Source organism: Lichenostomus cassidix, unplaced genomic scaffold (genome assembly GCF_008360975.1).
Source record: "Lichenostomus cassidix isolate B80296 unplaced genomic scaffold, HeHo_3.0 HiC_scaffold_42, whole genome shotgun sequence".
Lineage (NCBI taxonomy): Eukaryota > Metazoa > Chordata > Aves > Passeriformes > Meliphagidae > Lichenostomus > Lichenostomus cassidix.
The window spans coordinates 719,809-742,997 of NW_028147241.1; the positions used below are offsets into that span (position 1 = coordinate 719,809).

The 23,189-nt window shown below is 55.1% G+C and overlaps 2 protein-coding genes across 3 annotated transcripts; one reads left to right on the forward strand and one right to left on the reverse strand.

The window, feature by feature from the left end:
- Positions 1–5,293: 5,293 nt before the first annotated feature.
- Positions 5,294–12,560, reverse strand: LOC146424130 (uncharacterized). The gene is made up of 4 exons (XM_085043944.1): positions 12,469–12,560; positions 9,698–9,776; positions 7,837–9,519; positions 5,294–5,304 (listed from the first exon to the last, which is right to left on the reverse strand). The coding sequence occupies exons 2-4, from the start codon at positions 9,747–9,749 to the stop codon at positions 5,294–5,296; spliced, it is 1,746 nt and encodes a 581-aa protein (XP_084900070.1). The 5' UTR covers positions 9,750–9,776; positions 12,469–12,560.
- Positions 12,561–17,858: 5,298 nt separating this feature from the next.
- On the forward strand, positions 17,859–22,526 carry LOC146424131 (maestro heat-like repeat-containing protein family member 7). 2 transcript variants are annotated; one of them, XM_085043874.1, is made up of 14 exons: positions 17,859–18,070; positions 18,322–18,386; positions 18,495–18,644; positions 18,828–18,976; positions 19,295–19,442; positions 19,753–19,868; positions 19,958–20,095; positions 20,376–20,490; positions 20,660–20,797; positions 21,007–21,183; positions 21,321–21,476; positions 21,636–21,737; positions 21,893–21,995; positions 22,281–22,526. In XM_085043874.1, the coding sequence occupies exons 1-14, from the start codon at positions 17,950–17,952 to the stop codon at positions 22,343–22,345; spliced, it is 1,743 nt and encodes a 580-aa protein (XP_084900000.1). In that variant the 5' UTR covers positions 17,859–17,949; the 3' UTR covers positions 22,346–22,526. The 2 variants fall into 2 exon arrangements, with proteins under 2 accessions (XP_084900000.1, XP_084899998.1); XM_085043872.1 differs by having other exon boundaries at positions 17,861–18,070; positions 19,681–19,868.
- Positions 22,527–23,189: the final 663 nt, after the last annotated feature.

Here is a 23,189-nt window from a genome sequence, read left to right on the forward strand (position 1 = left end):
CTTTGGGAAAATCTTTGCTCTGTGGCACTCCACGGTGGAGGGAACCAGCGTGGCACAGACACTGAGATGCTGTGTCCCTTTGGTCAGGGTTTGCTTTGGGCTCTGTGCTTGTGGGAGCACAGGGAGCTCTGACCTGAGCTGGGTATGGACCCATGGCCTGGCCAAGGGGCCAATGAGGCTGATTTGGGTTGAATTTTAGGACTCTGGTATTTTACACTGGGGGTGGTGAGGCACTGGCCCAGGCTGTGCACACGGGCTGTGGATGCCTCATCCCTGGGAACATCCCAAGGCCAGCTGGGACAGCACTCTGAGCAACCTGCTCTGCTGGGAGCTTGCTCAGCTTGCAACAAGATGATCTTCAGAGTCCATCCCAAGGAAGACCCTTCAGGGATTCAATCATTCTGTGGTTGCCATGGTCCACAGGGGTGTGGTCCTGGATCTGCTGTCATGTCACAGTTGGTGTTCCAGCTGGGACTGCCATCGCCCAGCCAAGGGCACAACACAACCAGTCGCCCCTGTGTGAGCACGTCCTTCGCCCTGCTCTGAGAGCACCCCTGCAGCCCTGTTGGTCACCCGTTCCCAGATACTGCCGTCAGTCCTGAACGCTGCCTGCTGCCTGGATTTTACCATCCATCCCTGCAGGATGCTCCCGTTCGTCCCAATGGAGGTACAGTGCCATTCCATGGAGGTGGACACCCCCTGAGAGCCCGGGCGGGCTGGAGCTGTGAGGGGATGCTGTGGGACAGGGACCCCATTCTGAGGTTTTTCTCCCTGTGCAGACTGTCAAAAGCACTGAAGAGGAGATGGAGACAGATACAAAGACTGATGAAGAAGAGAGCATGGAAATAGATACAGAAGACAACGGAGAGGAAGAAATGGAGGTGGACGTGGATGAGATGGAAGAGATGGAGGTGGACATGGCGGACATGGAGGAAGAGATGGAGGTTGATGTGGAGGAGGAGGAAGAGATGGAAGTGGAAATGGAAGATTGTGTTGAAGAAATGGATGTCGACCAGGAAGATGAGGAGGAGGACATGGTCTTGGGATGAAGACCGACACAGGCAGCAGGACAGGCACGTGCTCCCCGTGCCCTGCCCACAGGCACAGTGGCTCCCCTGCCGCCAGGCTGGGGCTGGGCTGGGTGGCCCTGCTCAGGGACACGGGGACCCGGGGCATCCCTGCATTCTGGTGGATTCACAAGCACCACCCCCGGCCTGCCCTGCGCTTGCTTTGGGCCACGCCAGCCCCGTCCCAGCACCTGGGCCCAGCTCCCAGCCCCAGCTGGGCTCAGTGCTGGCGGCACAGTCCTGCTCTGCCAGTGTGTGCCAGCCTGGGGGCACAGGGAACAAACCCTCAGGGCCGGACTGGAGTGACTGTGCTGCTTGCTTTTCTTCCAGGACTGATGGCGATCTGAGGCGTGGATGCCACCCTTCTGTATATATGTTTTTTGCCAGAGTTCTTCAGTTGTTTTCTCTGTGTAGATTTTAGATTGTGTTATCCTCTGTAAATACGTTTTCTACTTTGTTCTTAGATAGGTTCTTATGTAAATACGTTCTATAGATTGTTGTTGTTATAAAGATTCTTACATTGTAAATACATGATGGAGTCCATTTTTTTTGCTTCAGCAGAATAAGTCCAATCACATTTGAAAAGGACTTGGAGCTTGGCTCCCACTTCTATCTACAGGGCTAGAGCAGACGAGAGGCAGCCTGCATTAAGGCACTAGTTATTATTGCTTTTAATCCAGAACACTCAAAACCCCAACATCTTCCATCGACATTTACAAGTGGGTGGGCAGTTTCAGCTGCCAAAGTGCAGCTAGCGGGACTGTCTGCAACACTGGTCATAGCAGAGGTAAAAACAGCTATGCTAGAGGCTCATCAATAAATATTACAGTGAACAACCACCACCTTTAGAAAGGAGCCAGGCTTTAGAGGACTCTGGTTTGCCATGAACAGGCAGGCTGGAAAAGGTTCTCCACATTGCTGAGCAGCTCCAGCCTTGTCCTACAGAGCTGTTGCACACAGAATCTGCCTCTCCCTGGGAGCCCAGCATGGGCACCCTCCACTGATCAGCCAATGGGGACTTCACCACTAGGATGAGTGAGGAGGAAATTAAAGAGCCTCCATGGAAGCAACTCTAGCACTTCATAGCAGAGGAACATATTTTTCTATCAGTTCAGCATTGTAGCTCATGAACCCATCCACACCAGCCAGCCTTTGGCTCCCACACAGTGCCTGTCACCCTCACCAGGCTGTCCCTGCTCTTGTGCACCACACTTCCCTCCCTGATCCCCCCAAGTGCATAAAGGAGCAGCTCTGTGCTCCAAGCAGCACAAAGCAGCAGCAGCAGCTCCCAGCAGAGATGCACCTGGCCACCTTTTCTCCCCCAGAAAAAACTGCCTGAGCTGCCTGAAACATGCTTCCAGGCTGGGAAGGACCACAGGGACCTCGCAGTCCACTTGGCCACATCATGCTCCCCTGATGCACTAAGAACTCCTTCCCCTGCCAGAGGAGCATCAACCATCAGCTGGGGGGGCATGGAGAGGACACCTGGCCCCACAGCCCTTGCCCAGCCCTGCCACATGCTCACAGCACCAGACTCCGCTCTCGCTGCTCTAGGCTTTGCTGATCTGGAGCTGCTCTCCAGCTGCTGACATGCTTCTCCAGCTGAGGAACGAGCTCCAGCTGCCATTGGGCATACTGCAAAACCTGCTCTTAGACATCAAAACCTATTTTTCTTCTCCAGCCCAAGGAAGGAGTATCAAGCCAACCCTCAGTACTTTGGGATGGGCCAGGGGAGTCCTCACCGCGCAGGTGAGGGGGAGCATCCTGCCTAAGCCCCCTTTCCATCCCCTCCCACCAGGGAGAAAAGCAAAGAGAAAAGCAAGCCAAGGACCAGGTTCCCTGTGCCCTGGCCCAACAGCAAAGTATAATGCTGTTGTGTTTGCCAAGTTTACCTTGAGTGTCCTTGGCAGAAGGGAGTGCTGAGACCTTGCTGAGAGACCTTTGGAGAGGGTGAGACATTCAGTGATCCCCCTGCTCTCTGCAGGGTCTGCTTTCTTCCCAGGGTGACACAGGAATGTGATTGTGCTCTGATTGCAGCCAAAGGTGCAAACCCAGGGCAGTTGGGAACAAGCCCATCCAGCCCCTCACCTGGCCCTGAGCCACAGGGAATCCCTCTGCCTCTCACATCTCTCAGTGGCAAACTCTGAGCGCAGCAGAAGTGCTGGGGTTTTCTGACCTCAGAGAACCAGGAATGGTGTAAGGGGAGGAAAACAATTCCTTCATCTCTTTCCTGCCTTCCATATCCTGTAAAATTGGGAGTAAAAATGCTACCAAATATTTCTACTTTGAGAGTGATTCCACTGACAAATCCTGAATACCCAACCTTGTCCCTCTGCCAATGGCCACAAACCCAGGGCAGCAGGGCAGGGATGGCTCCTGGAGAGCCCCACGCACAGGCCTGGCTGCTCATGGCACACTCAGACAGCACAAGTGGAGCTCAGGCACAGACCTGGATGAAGGTTTTCCCAGAGAAGGAACGAGGGTGGATGAGTCCCAGCAGGACAGTCTGCAGGGAATGGCAGTGGTTTGGCTCAAAGCAGCCTCGCCTGACTTGTCACTGTCCTTTTCTCCATCAACAGGTCCCCATGGCCAGCGGCAGAAAATGCCCAACAGCAGCTCCATCAGCCACTTCCTCCTCCTGCCATTCGCAGACACACGGCAGCTGCAGCTCCTGCACTTCTGCCTCTTGCTGGGCATCTCCCTGGCTGCCCTCCTGGCCAACAGCCTCATCATCAGCGCCGTAGCCTGCGGCCACCACCTGCACACCCCATGTTCTTCTTCCTGCTCAACCTGGCCCTCACCGACCTGGGCTCCAGCTGCACCACTGTCCCCAAAGCCATGCACAATTCCCTCTGGGACACCAGGGACATCTCCTACACAGGATGTGCTGCACAGGATTTCTTCTTTCTTTTCTTCATCACAGCAGAGTATTGTCTCCTCACCATCATGAGCTATGACCGCTCTGTGTCCATCTGCAAACCCCTGCACTATGGGACCCTCCTGGGCAGCAGAGCTTGTGCCCACATGGCAGCAGCTGCCTGGCCCAGTGGCTTTCTCATTGCTCTGCTGCACACAGCCAATACATTTTCCCTGCCCCTGGGCCAGGGCAATGCCCTGGGCCAGTTCTTCTGTGAAATCCCACACATCCTCAAGCTTTCCTGTGCACACTCCAAACTCAGGGAATTGGACGTCTCTGTTTTCACTACCTCCTTAGCACTTGGTTGTTTTGTGTTCATTGTTTTCTCCTATGTGCAGATCTTCAGGGCTGTGCTGAGGATCCCCTCTGAGCAGGGACGGCACAAAGCCTTTTCCACATGCCTCCCTCACCTGGCTGTGGTCTCCGTGTTTCTCAGCACTGGCACATTTGCCTACCTGAAGCCTCCCTCCCTCTCCTCCCCATCCCTGGATCTGGCACTGTCAGTTCTGCACTCAGTGGTGCCTCCAGTACTGAACCCTCTCATTTACAGCCTGAGGAACCAGGAGCTCAGGAATACCCTGTGGAAACTGAAAACTTGATGCTTATTAGAAGTGAAAAACTTCCTTTATCCTTCTGCACATCACTCTTAATGCAAGTTATTACAGGCCCAGCCTGCCTTCACAGGTTATTGGCAGTAGTTATGGTAGTTGTTCTGTTTTATTTTTTTATTCTTCAAAAGGGGTGTGCAACTAAATTTTATGATTCAACCCCATTTTTTAATTGATTGCCTACCTTTTAAATTTTACTCAGAGACTGTGCAAATGAGGGACTGTGCTATGTATTTAAATAAAATAAAGGGCCTTGCATTGACTTGTTTGTCCAATATCCTTCACCTGATGCCATAGGAAAGCCCATGGCAGGGCCAACGTGCAGAGACAGAGAGAAAAGAGTCCCAGCACAGCAGCACAGCCAGGGAGCAGTGTGCTTGCTCCTTACAACTCTGCTCTTCCCAACTCCACACTCCCCTTCCCAGCCCTTCTGTGGCTGTAAGGCCTGAGTGCTCTGGCAGCTTGGTCACAGTCCTGCTGCATGGCTGTGCTGTGAGCACAGGCAGGGACAGGCCATGGGCACTGCTGGGACACAGCTGGCCTCCACCACAGCAGTTCCAGCAGCAAAGGGCATCTCCTGAGGGCACTGCAGGAAGGCTCTGCTCTCCCTCCAAAGTCATTCTTAGGAACAGAGATATTCTATTTTATACTACATTTTATCCTAGTGCTACTTTACACAGTACCTTATCACTTCTAAATGCTCAATTCATATCTGCAAAAGCCAACATTTGGTATCCACTCATTTACCACACAGAGGGTTGAGCGGCTGACTCAACCTTCCAGGCTCCGAGATTTTCTCGTCCCTGTCGCCTCTCCTGCTCCCGCTGTCAGACACTCTGCTGCTGTGGAGTCTCACACATCTAAGCCATCACTGCTGCCCCACCTTGGGCGCCACATGTAGAAGTTTTCATATTGTCACTGAATCTGTGGGAAAAACAAAAACCCTCCAAAACATTTTTAATGTTAGAGAGTCAAGGCGTTACTTTATTATCTGACCTGGATGTTGTTCTGGCCAGGACGTTCCACAGAAATCATCTCATCCACACATAGCCTGGCTGTGCAGAGAGAATCATTCCATGATATATGGCTTTTACCTGATTTTCAGATATTTTATACAGTAAAAACACATAGAAAAGCATTGGGTCAGTGTTCATTGGTCTGTAGTTGAGCAAACGCCCAGTATTCAGTTTCTCATTGGATCTGAATCTCTTCGCCTCTGATGTTAATTAGATTCTTCATTCCTCAGTTTCCTTTCTGGGCCAGGATGTCTTCACCCCTGCTGGAGGTGGTCTTGGGTTTTAGATATCCACTGATGTCCTGCTGATGCTCTGCTGATTTCCTTTATCTTAGGGTATCTTACTTTACCTTATCCTTATCTTTATCTTTATCTTTATCTTATCTTTATCTTTAACTTTATTTTATCTTTTTCTTTATCTTTATGTTCCTCCCAGTCTGTTGATATGCTGAGTCCACCAGACCTCACCTGGCAGAACAATGCCTTGGAACGAAACCTGAAATTCCTGTTTTGGCAGGGAATAAAGACAAACAAAACCTTTGACTAAAGTTATACAAAATTTTTAACCTGATATATTTTCGAACAAGTCCATCAGCTCTGGGATGTGCATTAGGTTCAACTCCTCATGGCCATTTTCCCTGAGGAAATCCTCCATGTTTTTGGACTCAAACTCTCCATTTTTGAGGTCAAACTCTCCATTTTGGGGTTTTTATCTTCATTTTGGGATTTTTCTCTCAATTTTTGGGTTAAAACTCTCATTTTTTGGGTTTTTTCCCTAATTTTTTTGGTGTTTCTCTCTATTTTGGGTGTTTCTTTCTCCATTTTTGGGGTTTTTCTTAATTTTTGGGCTCAAACTCCCAATTTTTGTGTTTTTTCTCCATTTTTGGAATCAAACTCTCCATTTTTGGGGTTTCTCTCTCCAATTTTGGTCTCAAACTCTCCATTTTTGGGGTTTTTTCCCCCTTTTTTTTTTTTTTTAATTTCGTTGTGTTTTTCCCTTAACTCCTCCCAGCTATGATGGTGACAGAAATCACAGCCCTGGGCTCCTCCAGGGACACAAAGCTCATTGGGCTCTGCTGAACGGTGAGGAAAAGTCCTGAAAAACCAATAATAACCCCAAAAAACACCCCAAAATAACCCAAAAATCCAGCCTAAAACCCTCAAAAAACGGAGCTGGAAAACCTTAAAAAAATCCAAAAAATCCACACAAAAATCCAAATAAAAATGCAGGAAAAAATGCAACCCCCGCCTCCAAAAATTCCCTCCCCAAAAATCCCCCCCAAACCCCCAAGAAAACAAACAAAAAATACCCCAAAACCCCCCAAAATCCCAAAATTTAAAAAAACAAACCCAAAACTCCCTGAAGAAAAAAAAACCAAAAAAAATCCCAAAAGCTCATGAACTGGAAAACTCTAAAGAAACCCCAAAATCCCCCCAAAAACCCAAAATAAAAAAAAAATCCCCCCCAAAACACCCTAAAAGGACCCCAAAACCTAAAAAACCCCCTCAAACAACCTCCCAAAAACTTAAAATAAAACCCAACAAAACCCCCTGAAAACAAAACCCCAAAACCCCCTGAAAACAAAACCCCAACAAAACCCCAAAACCCCCTGAACTGGAAAACCCAGAAAATCCACCCCAAAAATCCCAAAACACACCGAAAAAAACCTCCAAAAGTTTAAAAAAACAAAAATCCCCCCAAAAACCTCCCTGAACAGAAAACCCAAAAAAGCCCAAAATCAAAAAAAATCCCCCAAAAACCCAAAGAAAACCCTAAAAAGCCCCAAAAACTCCAAAATAACTAAAAACCCCAAAACCAAGCAAAACAAACAAACAAGAGAAAGCAAAAAAAAAACAAACCCTGAAAAATCCCAAAATTAAAAAAAACCCCAAACAAACAAAAAAACCCCAAATTCCCTGAACTGGAAAACCCCCTAAAAAAACCCCAAATCCCAAAAAAAGTCCCCAAACCCCCCCAAAAATCCCAAAATCCACCTGAAATACTCACAAAATCCACCCCAAAATCCACCCCAAAATCCACTCCAAAATACCCCAAATCCTCCCCAGAATACCCCAAAAATCGTCCCAAAAATCTTTTGCCCCAAACCCCCAAAATTCCTTCTAAAAATCCCCAAAATCAAAATTCCACCCCAAAAAATCCCCAAATTCTCTCCCAACCACACCAATAAAAGCTATTTGGGGGGAATTTCGGGGGAATTTGGGGAGGACTTTGGGTAGATTTTGGGGAAAATCCCAAAATCAGGTGGGAGTTCTGGCTGAAGCTCTTCCCACATTCCCCACACTCATAGGGTCTCTCCCCCGTGTGCATGCGCTGGTGCCTGATGAGGGTGGAGTTCTGTTTGAAGCCCTTCCTGCAGTCAGGGCAGAGGAAGGGCCTCTCGTCTGTGTGAATCCGCTGATGCTTGAGGAGATCTGAGCTGGTCAGAAAACTCTTTCCACACTCAGGGCACTCGTAGGGTCTCTCCCCAGTGTGGATCATCTTGTGGCAGATCAGGTAGGACCTCTGGCTGAAGCTCTTCCCACATTCCCCACACTCATAGGGTCTCTCCCCGGTGTGGATGCGCCGGTGCCTGATGAGGGTGGAGTTGTCCTTGAAGCCCTTCCTGCACTCAGGGCAGCGGAAAGGCCTCTCATCTGTGTGAATCACCTGGTGCTGGAGGAGATGGGAGCTGGTCAGAAACATCTTCCCACACACGGGACACTCATAGGGTCTCTCCCCTGTGTGGATCCTCTTGTGGATGATCAGCTTGGAGCTGGTAATGAAGCTCTTCCCACATTCCTCACACTCATAGGGTCTCTCCCCGGTGTGGATCCTCTTGTGGTGGATCAGGTGGGAGTTCTGGCTGAAGCTCTTCCCACATTCTCCACACTTATAGGGTCTCTCCCCAGTGTGGATGCGCTGGTGGGTGATGAGGTGGGAGTTCTGTCTGAAGCCCTTCCTGCACTCAGGGCAGCGGAAGGGCCACTCATCTGTATGAATCACCTGGTGCTGGAGGAGCTCTGAGCAGGTTGGAAACCTCTTCCCACACTTGGAACACTTGTAGGGTCTCTCCCCAGTGTGGATCCTCTTGTGGACAACCAGGCTGGAGCTCTCGCTGAAGCTCTTCCCACATTCCCCACACTCATAGGGTCTCTCCCCAGTGTGGATCCGCCGGTGCCTGATGAGGGTGGAGTTCTGTTTGAAGCCCTTCTTGCACTCAGGGCAGCGGAAGGGCCTCTCGTCTGTGTGAATCACCTGGTGCTGGAGGAGATGGGAGCTGGTCTGAAACCTCTTCCCACACTCGGGACACTCGTAGGGCCTCTTCCCAGTGTGGATCCTCTGGTGGATGATCAGGTTGGAGCTGGTAATGAAGCTCTTCCCACATTCTCCACACTCATAGGGTCTCTCCCCAGTGTGGATCTTCTGGTGGCAGATCAGGCGGGAGCGCTGGCTGAAGCACTTCCCACACTCCCCACACTCATAGGGTTTCTCCCCTGTGTGGATCCTCTTGTGGTGGATCAGGTGGGAGTTCTGGCTGAAGCTCTTCCCACATTCCTCACACTCATAAGGTCTCTCCCCAGTGTGGATGCGCTGATGGATGATCAGGTGGGAGCTCCGGCTGAAGCTCTTCCCACACTCCAAGCACTTGTGGGGCTTCTCCCCATCATGAAGCTGCTCAGGAACCTGCAGTTCTGAACTCTGATTAAGGCTCTGATTGCCTTCCTGGCTCAGGGTGGGTCTTTGCTCCTCAGAGCACCCTGGGCTGGGTTTGCAGTCCCTCCTTGTGCAGCATCTCTGGGCCTTTTCCTCCCTCTTCAATTCCTGGCTCATGGAGCTGCTCAAAACAGCCTCTTCCACGACGTTCTGCTGCAAGGATTTGTCCTCCGTGATCTCCACCCTTAGCTCACTGCCTGGGGGAGGAAGGACAAGGAGAGGATTTGGGATTTGCCTCCATGCCAGAGGGAAGGGAAAGGAGATCCCCTCAGTCCATCCCCCAACAGCAGCAGGGCTGTCCTGCAGCCAGGGGCGATGCTGGGCTGGGAGATGGAGGAGAAGAGAGGGGGAAAGGGGCAGTGACTTCCTCCTCACCTGCCTGGGGGTCCTGGGGCATCTTCCTCTTCCTCGCAGCTTCCTCCTCCATCCAGCCGAGGTTTGGGAATGGGAAATCCTGGTTTGGGGAAAAACAAGGAGTGACTACCTTGGGTTTGAAGGTCACCCTGTTCAATTCATCTCTAGAAGTCACCAGGGCTTTGGGGTTCATAAAAACCTCCAGACCACCAGGATTCAGCCCCAGAAAAGACTCTCCCAGCAGTTCTCCCTCTCTGGCCTCTCCACTCTGGGGTTCTGGCTTTCCCCCTGTCAGGGCTGCAGGGGTCCCATGTCTACTGGGGGTTCCCCTCTCCAGCATCCCCACTCTCCCCAGACTGATTGAGGTCCCAGCAATCCCAGGGGTTCCCCCTCTCCAAGTTCCCCACTTTGGGCTTCTGGGGGTCTCCTCTCTCTGGGGTCCTTGCTTAGGGGAGTCAATGGGTTTGGGGGTCCCAGGGATCCCCTCTCCCCTGTTCTCTCACCACGCTGCCAGGGGCTCCCCAGCTCTGCCATTGCCCCTCTCCATTCTCCCCTCTCCCAGGACTCCCCAAAACCAGTGTCCCCCACCCCCCACTGGGTCCCACAAGGTCCCCACGTGACCCCAGGCAGAGCCCAACCCCCACCACGCTGGGGATCCACATCCCCCCACCCCCCACCGGGGCTCTGCCAGCACCGCCATGGGAACCCCCAAAAACACCTCCTGGGGACACCCCAATGTCCCCCCGAGGGGCATTTGCATAACCTGACTGGGGCTTACTGGGACCATGTGGGGAGGAAACTGGGGACACATTGGGAGAAACTGGGATCATACTGGGAGCAACTGGGACCATACTTTGGGCAACTGACTGAAATTGGGGTCATGCTGGAGGACACTGGGAGTAACTGGGAAAGACTGGGATCATTCTGAGGAAACTAGAACCTTACTGGGGCAGCTGGGAGTGCCTGGGAATGACTAGGAGCATGCTGAGGGCAACTGGGATATACTGGAAGTGTCTGTAACCATACTGAGCTGACTGGAACCACACTGGGAACAGTTGGGACCATGCTGGGGGCAACTGGGAGCAATTCAGAGTGTCTGGGGCCACCCTGGGCAGGACTGGGACTATAGCAGGAGGCAATGGGGGCAAGTGGGATCATCCTGGGAGAAATTGGGAACAACTGGAACTATGATGGGGGAAACTGGGATCATACTGGGATCACAGTGGGAGCAGCTGGGCCCATGCTGGGAGAGACTGGAATTATACTGGGATTGACTGGGAGTGCCTGTGGGCAACTGCAATGATGCTGAAAGCAACTGGCAGGAAGTGGGAATGACTGGCAGCACTGAGGGCAACTGGGATATACTGGGAGAGACAGGGAGACACGGGGATCATACTGGAAGCTACTGGGCTCATGCTGGCATTGACAGGGAGCAACTGGGATCACACTGGGGGCCACTGGCATCATACTGGGAGGAACTGGGATCATACTGGGATTACAGTGGGTGTCAATGGACTCTGACTGGGGCTTACTGGGAGCTACTAGGCCCATGCTGGGAGCCAACTGGGGATACACTGGGAGGAACTGGGAATGACAGGGTGCATGCTGATGACAACTGGGATCTACTGGCAGTGACTGGGATAATCCTGGGGGCAACTGAACCATGCTGAGGTAACTGGGAGTGCCTGGGAATGACTATGAGAATGTTCACGGCAGCTGGGATATACTGGGAGTGCCTGAGACCATGCAAGTGGTGACTGGAACCATACTGGGAGTGACTGGGAATGTGCTGGGGGAAACTGGGACCATACTGGGAGCAAGTGGGAGTGACTGGGGCCCTGATGGGAGAGACTGGCATCATGCTGGACTCATACTGGGATTGTGCTGGGAGTGACTGGGAATGTGCTGGGGGGAACTAGGACCATACTGGGAGCAAGTGGGAGTGACTGGGGCCCTGCTGGGAGAGACTGGCATCATCCTGGAGTAAAACTGGGATTGTACTGGGAGTGACTGTGACTATGCTAGCGGCAACTGGGAGAACTGGGAACACACTGGGCAGAAGAGGGAGGAAAAGGGAGCAACTGGGACTGTGCTGGGGGCAAATTGCATCATAATAGGGAATGACTGGGAGTGACTGGGTTCATACTGGGAGCAACAGGGATCCTAGGGGGAGTGAGGGGAAGTGACCAGGGTCAGACTGGGACAGACTGGGCTCATACTGGGAGTGAGGAGGAAACTGGAACCACGCGGGGCGGGGGGTGGGCGGCGGAGCTGGGAATGTTGGCAACTGGGCTCATACTGGAGTAGCCACTTGCAGGACCCGGGAGCCCTGAGCCCCTTTCCCGGCCATCCTGCCCTCAAGCCACCAGACTCCCCCACCAGGGCTCCCAGCAATCCCAGGCATTGCCCCTCCCGGATTCCCCGCTCAGGGCTGCTGGCGCTCTCCTCTCCCTGCGGTTCTGTTTAGACAAGCCGCGGCTCCCGGAGCTCCCCAAAAGCCGCTGTCCCCCCCTCCCCCGCCGGTCACCCAGTGGCCCCGGGCAGAGCTTGGAGGGCCCGGGCAGAGCCCAACCCCCACCGCGGGGGGACCCGCATCCCCCTGCCCCCCATCGGGGCTCTGCCCGCACCGCCACCGGGACCCCCAAAAACACCTCCCGGGGAACCCCCCATGTCCCCCCAAGGGGCATCTGCGGCTTGGCTTTGGAGTCACGAAAACTCCAAACATCCCCCCCAAAAAGCCCAAACGCAGGGACCCCCCGGATATTTGGGGCGAGCTCCCCCTCCCCGCTCACCTGCGGGATGGGGGCGGCGATGCTCCAGGGGGGCTGCGAATTCAGGGAGACCCAAACCGCGTGGCTCCTGACCGATCCTCCTTTGGCCCTCCTCTTCCTCCCGCTCCTCCCGCTCTGTCTCTCCTCCTCCTTCCCCGCCCTAATGCCACCTCCTTCTCCTCCTTGCCCCAATCCCTTCTCCCGCTCCTCCTCCTCCTTGCTCCTCCTCCGCCGTTGCCGAGTCGCTCGCAGGCCGCGGGAGGAGCGGGGATGCAGCCGGGACAGCTCGGCATGGGCAGCGCGGGGCTCTCGGCTGCTCCCAGCCCAGCGCTGGGGACAGGGGGAGCCCGGCCTGGGGAAAAGGAGAGGGAAACAGGGAAATCTGGGGGCTGCAGATCCAAAGTGGCCTTGCTGGGGAGCCTGGGCAGGGAGTTGCAGCCCTTGGGGCTCCTGTGGGGAGCCTGGAGATGCGGGAGGGGGGAACGCAGAGAGGGGTGGGGGATCCCAGCAGTGCAGCACTGGAGTGGCTGAGCTGTACTGGGATCATACTGGGATCGTACTGGGATTATACTGGCAATGACTGGTCTGTACTGGGGCAGCTGGAACCTTACTGGGGTGTCTGGGAGTGACTGGGCATGACTAGGAGCATGCTGAGTGCAACTGGGATATACTGGGAGTTTCTGTAACCATACTGGGCTGACTGTAACCACACTGGGAACAATCAGGACCATGCTGGGCAGAACTGGGACCACACTGGGAGCAACTGGGATTGAATGGGAGTTACTGTGTCTACACTGGACACAACTGGGCATGACTGGGACCATGCTGGGAGGGACTGGGACCACATGGGTGTCACCGAATCTGCGGGAAAAAGAAAAACCCTCTAACACTGTATTTGAAGTGCTAGAGAATCAGGCATTACCTTTTTTGCTGGCCAGGATGTGCCTAGGAAAGTATTCCAAGAGCACATGCCTTCAAAGAATTTTCCCCCAAATTTTATACAGTCAAAACCCCATAGAGATAAATTGTGTTAAAGTTCACTGGACCAGATTTGAGTAACCTCCGATATTCAGGTTCTCATTGGATCTGAATCTCTTCGCCTCTGATGCTAATTAGGTATTTCATTCTTCAGTGTTTCTTATCATTCCTTTTCTGGATCAAATGCCTTCATCTCTGCTGGAGGTGGCATCTGGTGGATGTTTGTGATAGCCACCATGCCCTGCGGATGTTGCTGTTGATAGCCACCATGCCCTGCGGATGAACGGTTGGTGGCCACAATGTCCTGCGGATGTTCTGTTAATGGTCTTTATCTTTCTGGTTCTCTTCGGGGTCACTCCCAGTCCATGGTATGTTGATCCCATCTCCGTAGGGTGATACTATATCTCCTAAAAGAACTAAAGAAAACTCCTTTTCCCCAGGTAAAGTCAAGTGAAAAACTAACTAGAGAGATAAAATAAAATTTCTAAAGTTACATTGTTTCCAACAGTATCAGCAGGACAGGACATCAGTTTTGGGGATCCCGGAGAGAGCTGGGAGGGTGGAATGCAGGACTCTCGCAGTAGAGAGAGCAGAGAGGGGCAATACCAGAGCTGAGGGACCCCTAGCAGCCTGGAGGGGTGGGGGAGGCTGGAGATGAGGCAGGGCTGGGACACTGTGACACTGAAAGGGGTGATGGGGAGAGAGGAAGCCCCGAGTGCCTGGAGTGGGGGTAGCCTGAAGAGGGGGACCCTGGGAGCCCTGGGAGCCAAAGCACAATCAGGGAAGAAGGGACCCCTGGGAGCACCGAAACCCCACAGCATCCCTAAGCAGGACCCTGGAGAAGGGAGATCCACAGGACCCACAGGAGCCCCAGCAGCTCTGAGAAGGGGGAAGCCCAGAATCCCAAAGACAGGAGACTGGAAAGGGGGAACTCCTGGGAGATTTTTTTATGAACTCACTCTTGCTTTTAGGAGGATTTTATGGACACAAAACACCTGGTGACTTCTAGAGATAGACTTGGGCAGGAGGAACCCCCAACCCAAGGCACTCACAGTTTTTCTTCCCCCCATTGCCAAACCTTGTCTGGATGGAGGAGGAAGCTGTGAGGAAGAGGAAGATGCCCCAGGACCCCCAGGCAGGTGAGGAGGAAGTCACTGCCCCTTTCTCCCTCTCTTCTCCTCCATCTCCCAGCCCAGCATCGCCCCTGGCTGCAGGACAGCCCTGCTGCTGTTGGGGGATGGACTGGGGGGATCTCCTTCCCCTTCCCTCTGGCATGAGGGCAAATCCCAAATCCTCTCCTTGTCCTTCCTCCCTCAGGCAGTGAGCTAAGGGTGGAGACCAGGGAGGACAAATCCTTGCAGCAGAACGTCGTGGAAGAGGCTGTTTTGAGCAGCTCCATGAGCCAGGAATTGAAGAGGGAGGAAAAGGCCCAGAGATGCTGCACGAGGAGGAGCTGCAAACCCAGCCCAGGGTGCTCTGAGGAGCAAAGACCCATCCTGTGCAGGGACTGGACAGGAACTGAAGGTTCCTGAGCAGCTTCATGATGCGAAGAAGCCCTACAAGTGTGGGGAATGTGGGAAGAGCTTCAGCAAGAGCTCCCAGCTTATGGTCCACCAGAGGATCCACACAGGGGAGAGACCTTGTGAGTGTGGGGAATGTGGGAAGAGCTTCAGCCAGAGCTCCCACCTGATCCACCACAAGAGGATCCACACTGGGGAGAGGCCCTAGGAGTGTCCTGAGTGTGGGAAGAGGTTTCTGACCAGCTCAGATCTCCTCAGGCATCAGCAGATTCACACAGATGAGAGGCCCTTCCGCTGCCCTGAGTGCAGGAAGGGCTTCAAGCACAACTCCACCCTCATCAGGCACCAGTGCATCCACACTGGGGGGAGACCCTATGAGTGTCCCGAGTGTGGGAAGAGCTTCACCAGCAGCTCTCACTTGACCAAACACCAACAGAGCCACCGGTAAGGGAAGCCCTGCAAGTGCCCCAAGTGGGGGAAGAGCTTCGTGCCCTGCTCCATATTCATCACCCATCTGAGGACCCACGTTGGGAAGAGCCCTGGTGACCAACACTCCCAGTGACCCACTGTTGTGGTTTGACCCTTGCCAAATGCCAGGCACCTACAAAATCTGCTTTCTCTGCTCTCCCCTGCTGCAGCTGTGCAGAGGAGAGAGAAAAAAAAAACTATCACACAGACACACACACAGGGCTCATGAGTTCATTTTGAGGCTCATAATGAGCCAGGCAGGATGCACCGAAGGGCAAAACAGGCTGAGAACTTAAAGTTGCAAAGTGATTTATTGGTAACCTAACCCTAAACAGAGGCAGAGGAGGCAAATGAGAGGTTATAATAAGCTCTCAAGACACTGTTTCTCTGCTCACCCCCCAACACTTCCCACCAATAGCACGGGTGGGGGGCAGGGCATGGGTTTTTTTTGTCAGTCCATGAACAAAATTTCTTCTGCTGTTCAGGGAGAGTCCTCTACTTAGCCATGTGTCCCTCCCTCTAGAGACAGTCCTCTGTGAACTTCTTTGCCGTGCGTCCAATCTCTCGAGCAGCAGCCACTGGAATCTGCTGCAACATGAGTTCTTGTCCACAGGGTTCAGACCTCTGAGCCCAGGCCAGGCTGTTCCATCTCAGGAGCAAAGCCTTTCTGTCCACTGGGACTCCCACTGGATCACAGCTTCCTCCAGGCATCCACCTGCTCCTCTAGCGTGAGCACCTCCCCACGGGCTGTGGGTGGATCTCAGCACTCCTCCTGGACCCCGTGGGCTGCAGGGGGACAACCTGCTTCACCATGGTCCTCACCACGGCCAGCAGAGGATTTTCAGCTCCGGGGCCTGGAGCACCTCCTCCCCTACCTTCTCCACTGACCTTGGTGTCTCCATGTTGTTTTCCCTCACATATTCTCACCTCCTCCTCATCCTCTGTCTAAAAAGAAGTGCTCGTGCACATTGTTTTGATTTCAATTATGACATCACAGAGGTGTAACCAACACCCAGACTTGGCCAGCAGCATGTCCATCATCTTCAGAGCCATCGGAGGTTGGCTCTGCTGGACATGGTGAAAACTTCTAGAACATTCACTCAGGACACACAGGAGCCATATTTGTGTCACTCCCCACCCACCAGCAAAAACTGGGCTAAGCAAAACCAGCTCATGAACACAGGGGTGAGTTTTCTCCCAGCCCTTCAGCCACTTCTTCAGGCCTACCACAATAGCTTTTGAAGGGTTTATGTTTCCCCTAGATGCTACAGATAGCTTGCTGATGTTCTGGGCTAAGCAAAACTAACATACTCAGGTTGGGAAGACACCTGGCTAGTGGCTTCCACGTCCTCCTGATTCCCTGTAGCCACCTGAACAAACACAGGGGCAAGAACATCCATTGGGACTCAGACTGCCATCTGAAATTCATTGGGAAGAGCTGATTTATTAATGTGATGCCCTAAAAAATGTCACCTGTTGGGTAATTGTTTCTTCTGGTGGCATCAAGAAATGATGGATGATCTTGGAGGTCTTTTCCAACCTAAATAATTTCCTTCTTCACCTTGTCAGAACAACCAAAATTGAGGTAAAATAAAGGAAATTAAACAAAGAGATGTAAAGCTGAACCATTTTACTGCAGATTTGGGGGTGAATTTGGGGTTCAGGGGAATATTCAGGAGGATTTAAGTGTTCTGGGGCTGCCCAGCCTGGGGGACAACAGTCTCATAGTTGTGCCGGTGGAATGTGTCCACCTGAGCCCATCTGGTCTCCAGGAATTCTGGTTGTCTGTCCCAGTCCCTGGCCTGGGTCTCCCCATTTGGGCTGTGCCCCTCAAAGTGCCCAAATTGCTGCTGCAGTGCTCAAGCTGCTCCTGACTGTGGATGTTGCTGTCCACCAACCTCTCCTGGTCAGTGCCATGGGGGACTGGGAGGGGGTTTAGGCAAGGGGCATTTACACTTGGGACAACAGATTCCTTCCAACCTGGCCACTTTGGGTGGGCTGGGGGCAGCCCCAGGGCAGGTGGCAGTGTGTGCAAGGGCCCTTTGTGACACGGTGCAGCATGGTCACTGTGGGATGTGACACGGGACAGGGTGTCCAAGGGCCCTTTGTGACATGTCGTGACATAGGTACTGGCAACGACGTGGCCACGCCACTGTGCTCGGAGCACGCGACGGGACAGGATGGGACAGAGCGGTGTCGTGAGGAGCCCCTGCACAGCACACTTGTTCCTTTCTGACCCGGAGCTTTTCCGAGGCGTTTCTCCTGCAGGTGACCTCGAGGCCAGACCACAGGACTTGGTGACCAGTGGCCTTCCCGAGGCTTCTTTTCTGCAGGTGCCCTCGAGGGCAGACTGCAGGACTTGGTGCCCAGAGCTCTTCTGAGGCATCTCCCATCCCTGCAGCCAGTGCCCTCGAGGCCAGACGAGGAGTCTCCCAGCCTTGTGGCAGGAGCCCTCGAGACCAGAGTGCAGGACTTGCTGTCCTGTAGCCTTCCCAAGGTTTCTCTCTTGCAAGTAGTTATTAATCCAGACAGTGACATGGAGCAGAGACCCCCAAGCGCACCCAAGCTGGCCAGGGGGAAGGAGGAGGAAGAAGGCCCTGGAACTGCCCCAGCACAGCAGCCTGGAGAGTTGGAGCAGTTCCAGCTGCTGCAGGAGGGTGAGTGGCAGAGCTGGGCCACAGGGCTGGTGCCTGCAGCAAGGTTGGCCCCATCCCATCCCATCCCATCCCATCCCATCCCATCCCATCCCATCCCATCCCCTGGGAACATGCCCATGGACAGGATGGAAGAGCTGTGCTTCATCCCTGGGCATCCCGGGGCTGTCCCTGCCTGGGCAGTGCAGGGCTGGCCTGTGCTCTCCGGCCTCTCCTGCAGCCCCTCAGCTCTGGCTGCACTCGCTCTTTGCCAGATGCAGGCATGCACAGCACACGAGAGCAGCAGCCTGCCCGTGGCCTCTTCCGCAGAACAGCACAGGTAGCTGCAGCCATCCCCACCTGGCTGGGCCTGCTGTCACTGCTAGGCTGAGCACCGCGCTTGGAGCACTCCGGGGAACATCCCTCTCTTCTCACCCTTCTTCTACAGATGCTTTGCAGATTCATCAGGAGAATTCGGGAGGAAGAGACCAGCGCCATGGGCCCTGGGGTCAGAGCATACTCTGACATATTCAAAAGCAAGACCAGCGCTGCCCTGCTGGATTTGCTTCTGGAGAAGGGTGTCTCCAGTGCAAAGCAAGTAAGCAGCCTGTGGCCAGGGCTGGAGCCCCTTAGGAATTTCTTGGCCTCCCAAGCCATGCCCGCCAGTCCCTTGAAGCCTTTGAGGCCATCCCAGTGTGGTGGCAAGGGAAGCACTTCTCTGGGGAAGCTGGGGACATTACTCCCTCTGGCAGCTTTCCAGCTCTCCCTGGGCCTTCTCCAGGTGCCTGCCATGGTGAGGTACATTTACCAGTGGCTCGTGTCCAATGAGTTTCCCGAGCGCAATGTGTACAGGGCGCTTCTGGATCTGACTGAGGAATACCCCACTGAGGCAGTGATAACTCTCCTGCGTGTGGCTCCATCGTGTGACAGGTACAGGGCCCACCTGCCCAGAGGGCTCAGGGCTCCCCAGCCCATCACCCTGTGGAGCCTGTCCCAGGTGTCTGACAAAAGGAGAGTTCCAGGGCCCTCTGGCTCCATTTCCCAGCCCTGGCATGTAACCCCCAAGCCTGCTGCCATGCTCCCTCCCTGCCCCTCAGGGGTCTGTCCCCGCACGGCTGGGCTGCCTGGCTGCTGCCAGCAAGAGGCAGTGGGCAGAGGCAGGACTGGCGGCCAGCCTGGGCCCCTGCAGCTGCCCAGGCCACGGTGCTGTGTCCGAGACCCCCCTGAGACAGAGCTCTGACCCCGCAGAGCTGCCGGTAGCATGTGGAGGGCCATCGTGTGCTCGCTCAGGGCTGCGGAGCCGGCCATGCTGACTCTCCTGGATGTGCTGGGGAGCTGGCCAGAGCACAGCACGTGCACCTCCGATGGGGACAACACGCATGTCTTTGCCCTGGCTGTGAGTTTCTGCAATTGGTCTTTGCTCGCCCTCAGGCCACCTCTCCAGCACTCCTCCATCATCCTTCCCCCTCTACACCCCCCTGCCTCTGGTGCTGGACAGAAACCTGCGCTAGGGGCAGTTCAGGGGCACCAGGCCCAGTGCTCTCCCTGCGTCTCCCCTGGCCTCTCCCTCCCCTCCTACACTCAGACACCTGGGCAGCACTGAGTGCTGTCTCGGGGTGCTTTGTCTTCTGCAGGCAACTGTGGTGATGTGGAAGATCCTCCAGGTGCCCTGCTGCCCACAGGCAGTGACAGTGCATTTCCCCCAGCTCTTTGTGCACCTGCTCCTCCAAGTGTTCTGCAGCACACTGGATATGCCAGAGGAGGTCCATACCTTCTGGAAGAGATGCCAGCAGCAACACGGCCTTGCCACCAACCCCGACAGGTGCTCCATGCCAGTCCTCCTGTCCCTCCCATGTCCCCAGGGCAGGAGCCAGTGCTGCCAGCGTGACCTGGGCTTTGCTCTGCACACAGCTTTGCAGTGCAGACCCTGAAGGCCCTGCTCTGCCAGCTGCACTATGAGGATGTGGTGGCAGCAATGCAACGCAAGCGTGGCTGGGAAAGACTGCTCTGTGCTGACACCCAGCACGATGCTGTGCGTCTGCTGGCCAGGTGAGACACCCCCTCCTCCCCACTGCCCGTGGCATTTGTGTCCTGTGCCCGGGGTGCCCCTCACAGTCCCTGTGCTCATGGGCCAGAGGGCCTTGTCACGGAGGGACAGCCAAGCACACGGGAAAAGGCTGGGACAGGAGGCTGCCCACAAGGAGCCACCTCCCAAAATGCCCACATTCCCTCCAGGGATGCTGGGGAAAAAGCAAACCTCTGTGAGTTAGTCCTGGCAGAGATTTTTCCCCCCCAGCTGAGGGTTTTGGTGCCTTTTTCCTCCTGCCAGGGAGATGTCCCGTGTCTCCATACCCTTGTGTTCCCAGATCACTCACCACCTGCTCAGGCAGCTCAGCAGGAGGGACCCACGCTGGGATCTGCCCGGCCTGGCATTCCTTGTGGAGGTGAGCCTGAAGGCCAGCGCTGCCTCGCTCAGCTGCCTTCCAGCTCTCTGCCCTCTCATAGCTGCAGCTGCCTGGGACGGTGCCCACGCCCTTCTGCTGCTGCTGCCTGGGCCCAGCCCTGTGTGGCCCCTGCCAGCCAGCTCCCCTGTCACTGCCCTGTGCCTTTCAGACCCTGCAGTGCCTGGACTTGAGGAAATGTGGGAACACAGTCCTGAAAATCGTCTCAAGGCACCTGTGGAGCAAGTGCAGGGAGAGGCGTCGCCTGGCGCTCAGGGCCCTCCTCCAGCTCACTGATGATCCCTGGATGGTGAGAAGGGGGCAGCAGCTGAAGCCGTGCTGGCAGTGTGGGGCTGGGCAACACAGCCACTTGGCCTGGGCTGGACTTCACAAGCGGAGGCAGCTGCTCCCAGCTCTCCTGCCTCCCAGTTCAGCTGCCCAAGTGCTTTTGGGAAAGGCCTTTGGCCTCTGGGCCCTGCAGCAGCAAGCTGGGGTTTCACAGACTTGTGTTCTGCACAGACTGAAAGAATGTGGAGCCTGACTGAAAGGCTCATCAAGCTCCTGTGGGACACAGATGGAGGCATGGTTTTGATGACACTCATGGTACTCGGCTATACAATCGTGGACAAAGTTGGGCTGATAGCCAGCCTCCTTGCCCTGCAGCTGGCTGAGGCGCTCCTGCCCCTCTTTGACAACGTAAGGCTCTGCGCCCCCAGCCACGGGCACTGGGTGCTGCCCAGACACTTTGTGCCCTGAGCATTTTCAGGCATGTGCCTAGGTGACCTTGGAGCTGCCAGTGCTGAGGTCTTTCTTTCTTTCTTCCTTTCCTACAGGATAGTAGCACGGTGCGGCTGCTCTCCATGGTGCTCTTCCGAGCCTTGGTGACTTCTAGAGTGCAAAAGGAGAAAAAGGCCTTGAAGGCACAAGTGCGCCAGAGCCTGCTCCCACTCTTCTTGCACTGCCATGATGAGAAGCGGTCTGTGGCAGCGGTGAGGACTCGTGGGCTGCTGGTATCCCCCTGCCAGGGGGCTCAGCTGCCTCCCGCCTGTGCACCTCACGGGCTGCAGCCTCCTCGTGGCCTTGGCACGGGGACACAGCTCCTGTGCCCTGCGCTGTGGGGCTATTCCCGTGTCTCTGCTGCTCTCCAGGCCTCTCGGGAAGCGCTGCTTTCTGCGGCCGAGTTCCTGAAGAGCAGGCATCTCGAGCAGCTGGTGAAGAACAAGCAGCTGTGGAAGTTCGGCGAGTGCCTGGTAAGGACAGTGTGGAAGCCCCAGCCGCAGCCTGGAGAAGCCCCCTGTGGCCGGTGCTCGGTGTGTGGCGCTGGCAGCTGTGCCCCTGCCCACTGCTGCGCCCAGAGGGGCTGAGCCCACGCCAAGCCTTCCCTGCCGGCTCTGTCTCTCTGCAGCTGGCAGAGCATATGAGCCGAGCAGCCGAGCACCTGCGCCAGGCCCTGCCCTACGTGCACAGCCCACAGGAGCCCCTGCAAGAGGAGGCCATCAGGTTCATCGGTGAGCCGCGAGCCCGGGCTCCCTCCCCGCCCCGCGCCGCCGCAGCTCGGCCCCAGCCCCGCCTGCTGCCCCGCCAGCTCCATCCGGCCCGGGGCTGTGGAGCCCCGCCTGGCCTCGGGGCTGCTGCCGCCCTCCTCTCGCAGCCCTGCCCTTCCTCGGGCGGCAGGATGCGGCAAGGGCCCGGGCTGAGCCCTGCCGGCGCAGGAGGCCGTGTGGCCACAGGGCTAGCAGGGCCGCTGTGGGGGAGCTGTGCCGCTGGGGCTGTGACAGGCTCTGTGTTCCCAGGGATCGTCGGGCGGAGCTTGAGGAGGCAGCAGGAAGAATTGCAGCTCATTTTCGAGGGTGAGTGAGGGCCGCGGGGTGTCAGCGGGAGCTGGCGGGTGCAGCTGCAATCCCTGCCCGGCTGCGGAGAGCTCTGCTCGCTGTGGGGACGAGGGGCAGCGTGGGCAGAGCACACAGAGATGTCAGGGGCACATCGGGGATTCATGGCCAGCACCTTCCAGCTGCTCCCCTTGGCCCCTGCTCCCTCGTGGCCACCTGTGCCTCCCAATTCCAGGGGCTGGAGGGCTTTGGGAATTGCTTCCAGGCAGCCACAGCTCCAAATCCCTGATCCCACTCCTTTCCCAGAGCATGGATTCCATCCCAAGGCCACCTGTGTCCCCTCCCCATCCCACAGAGGACCCCAGGAGATGACAGAAATGCTGCTCTTTGTGGGATGGGGAGCACGGGGACATTTCCTGGAGGGCAGAGCGGCACATTGCTCGAGGAGCATTCCCAGCGCTGTCCAGGCTCCTTAGGCAGCACCACCAGCAGGAGCCCTGGATCCTGCAGGAATTCTGCCAACAGCACCTGGAAGGGACCATGGCATTCCCTGATTGGCTTCCCACCTTCCATCAACCCTTGGGAATGAGCCCCCGAGGCTCTGGGGATTGTTCCAAAATGTCCCCAGGAAATCATAGAAATTCATGGTGGGATCAACCCCTGGAGTATACAACCCCACCAAGAAAAAAACCAGAAAAACCCCAACCAAACAAGAAAACACACCCCCCCAAAAAAAAGTAAAAAACAAACAGAAAAACAAGACAAACAAAACCAAAAACCCCAAAATAATTTAAAAATTGAAAAAATCCCAACTCAAAAACACCCCCCAAAGACACCCAAAAAAAAACTCCTAAAAAAACCCACACCGAAATC

Bases quoted from the DNA above. Each gene is read 5' to 3' on its own strand.
- LOC146424130 (XM_085043944.1), bottom strand. From the start codon at position 9,749: ATGGAGGAGGAAGCTGCGAGGAAGAGGAAGATGCCCCAGGACCCCCAG. The intron at 9,520-9,697 runs GTGAGGAGGAAG...TTCCTCCCCCAG, and splicing joins GCCCCAGGACCCCCAGGCAG to GCAGTGAGCTAAGGGTGGAG.
- LOC146424131 (XM_085043872.1), top strand. From the start codon at position 17,950: ATGGAGCAGAGACCCCCAAGCGCACCCAAGCTGGCCAGGGGGAAGGAG. The intron at 18,977-19,294 runs GTACAGGGCCCA...CTGACCCCGCAG, and splicing joins GTGGCTCCATCGTGTGACAG to AGCTGCCGGTAGCATGTGGA. The intron at 20,491-20,659 runs GTGAGCCTGAAG...TGTGCCTTTCAG, and splicing joins GCCTGGCATTCCTTGTGGAG to ACCCTGCAGTGCCTGGACTT.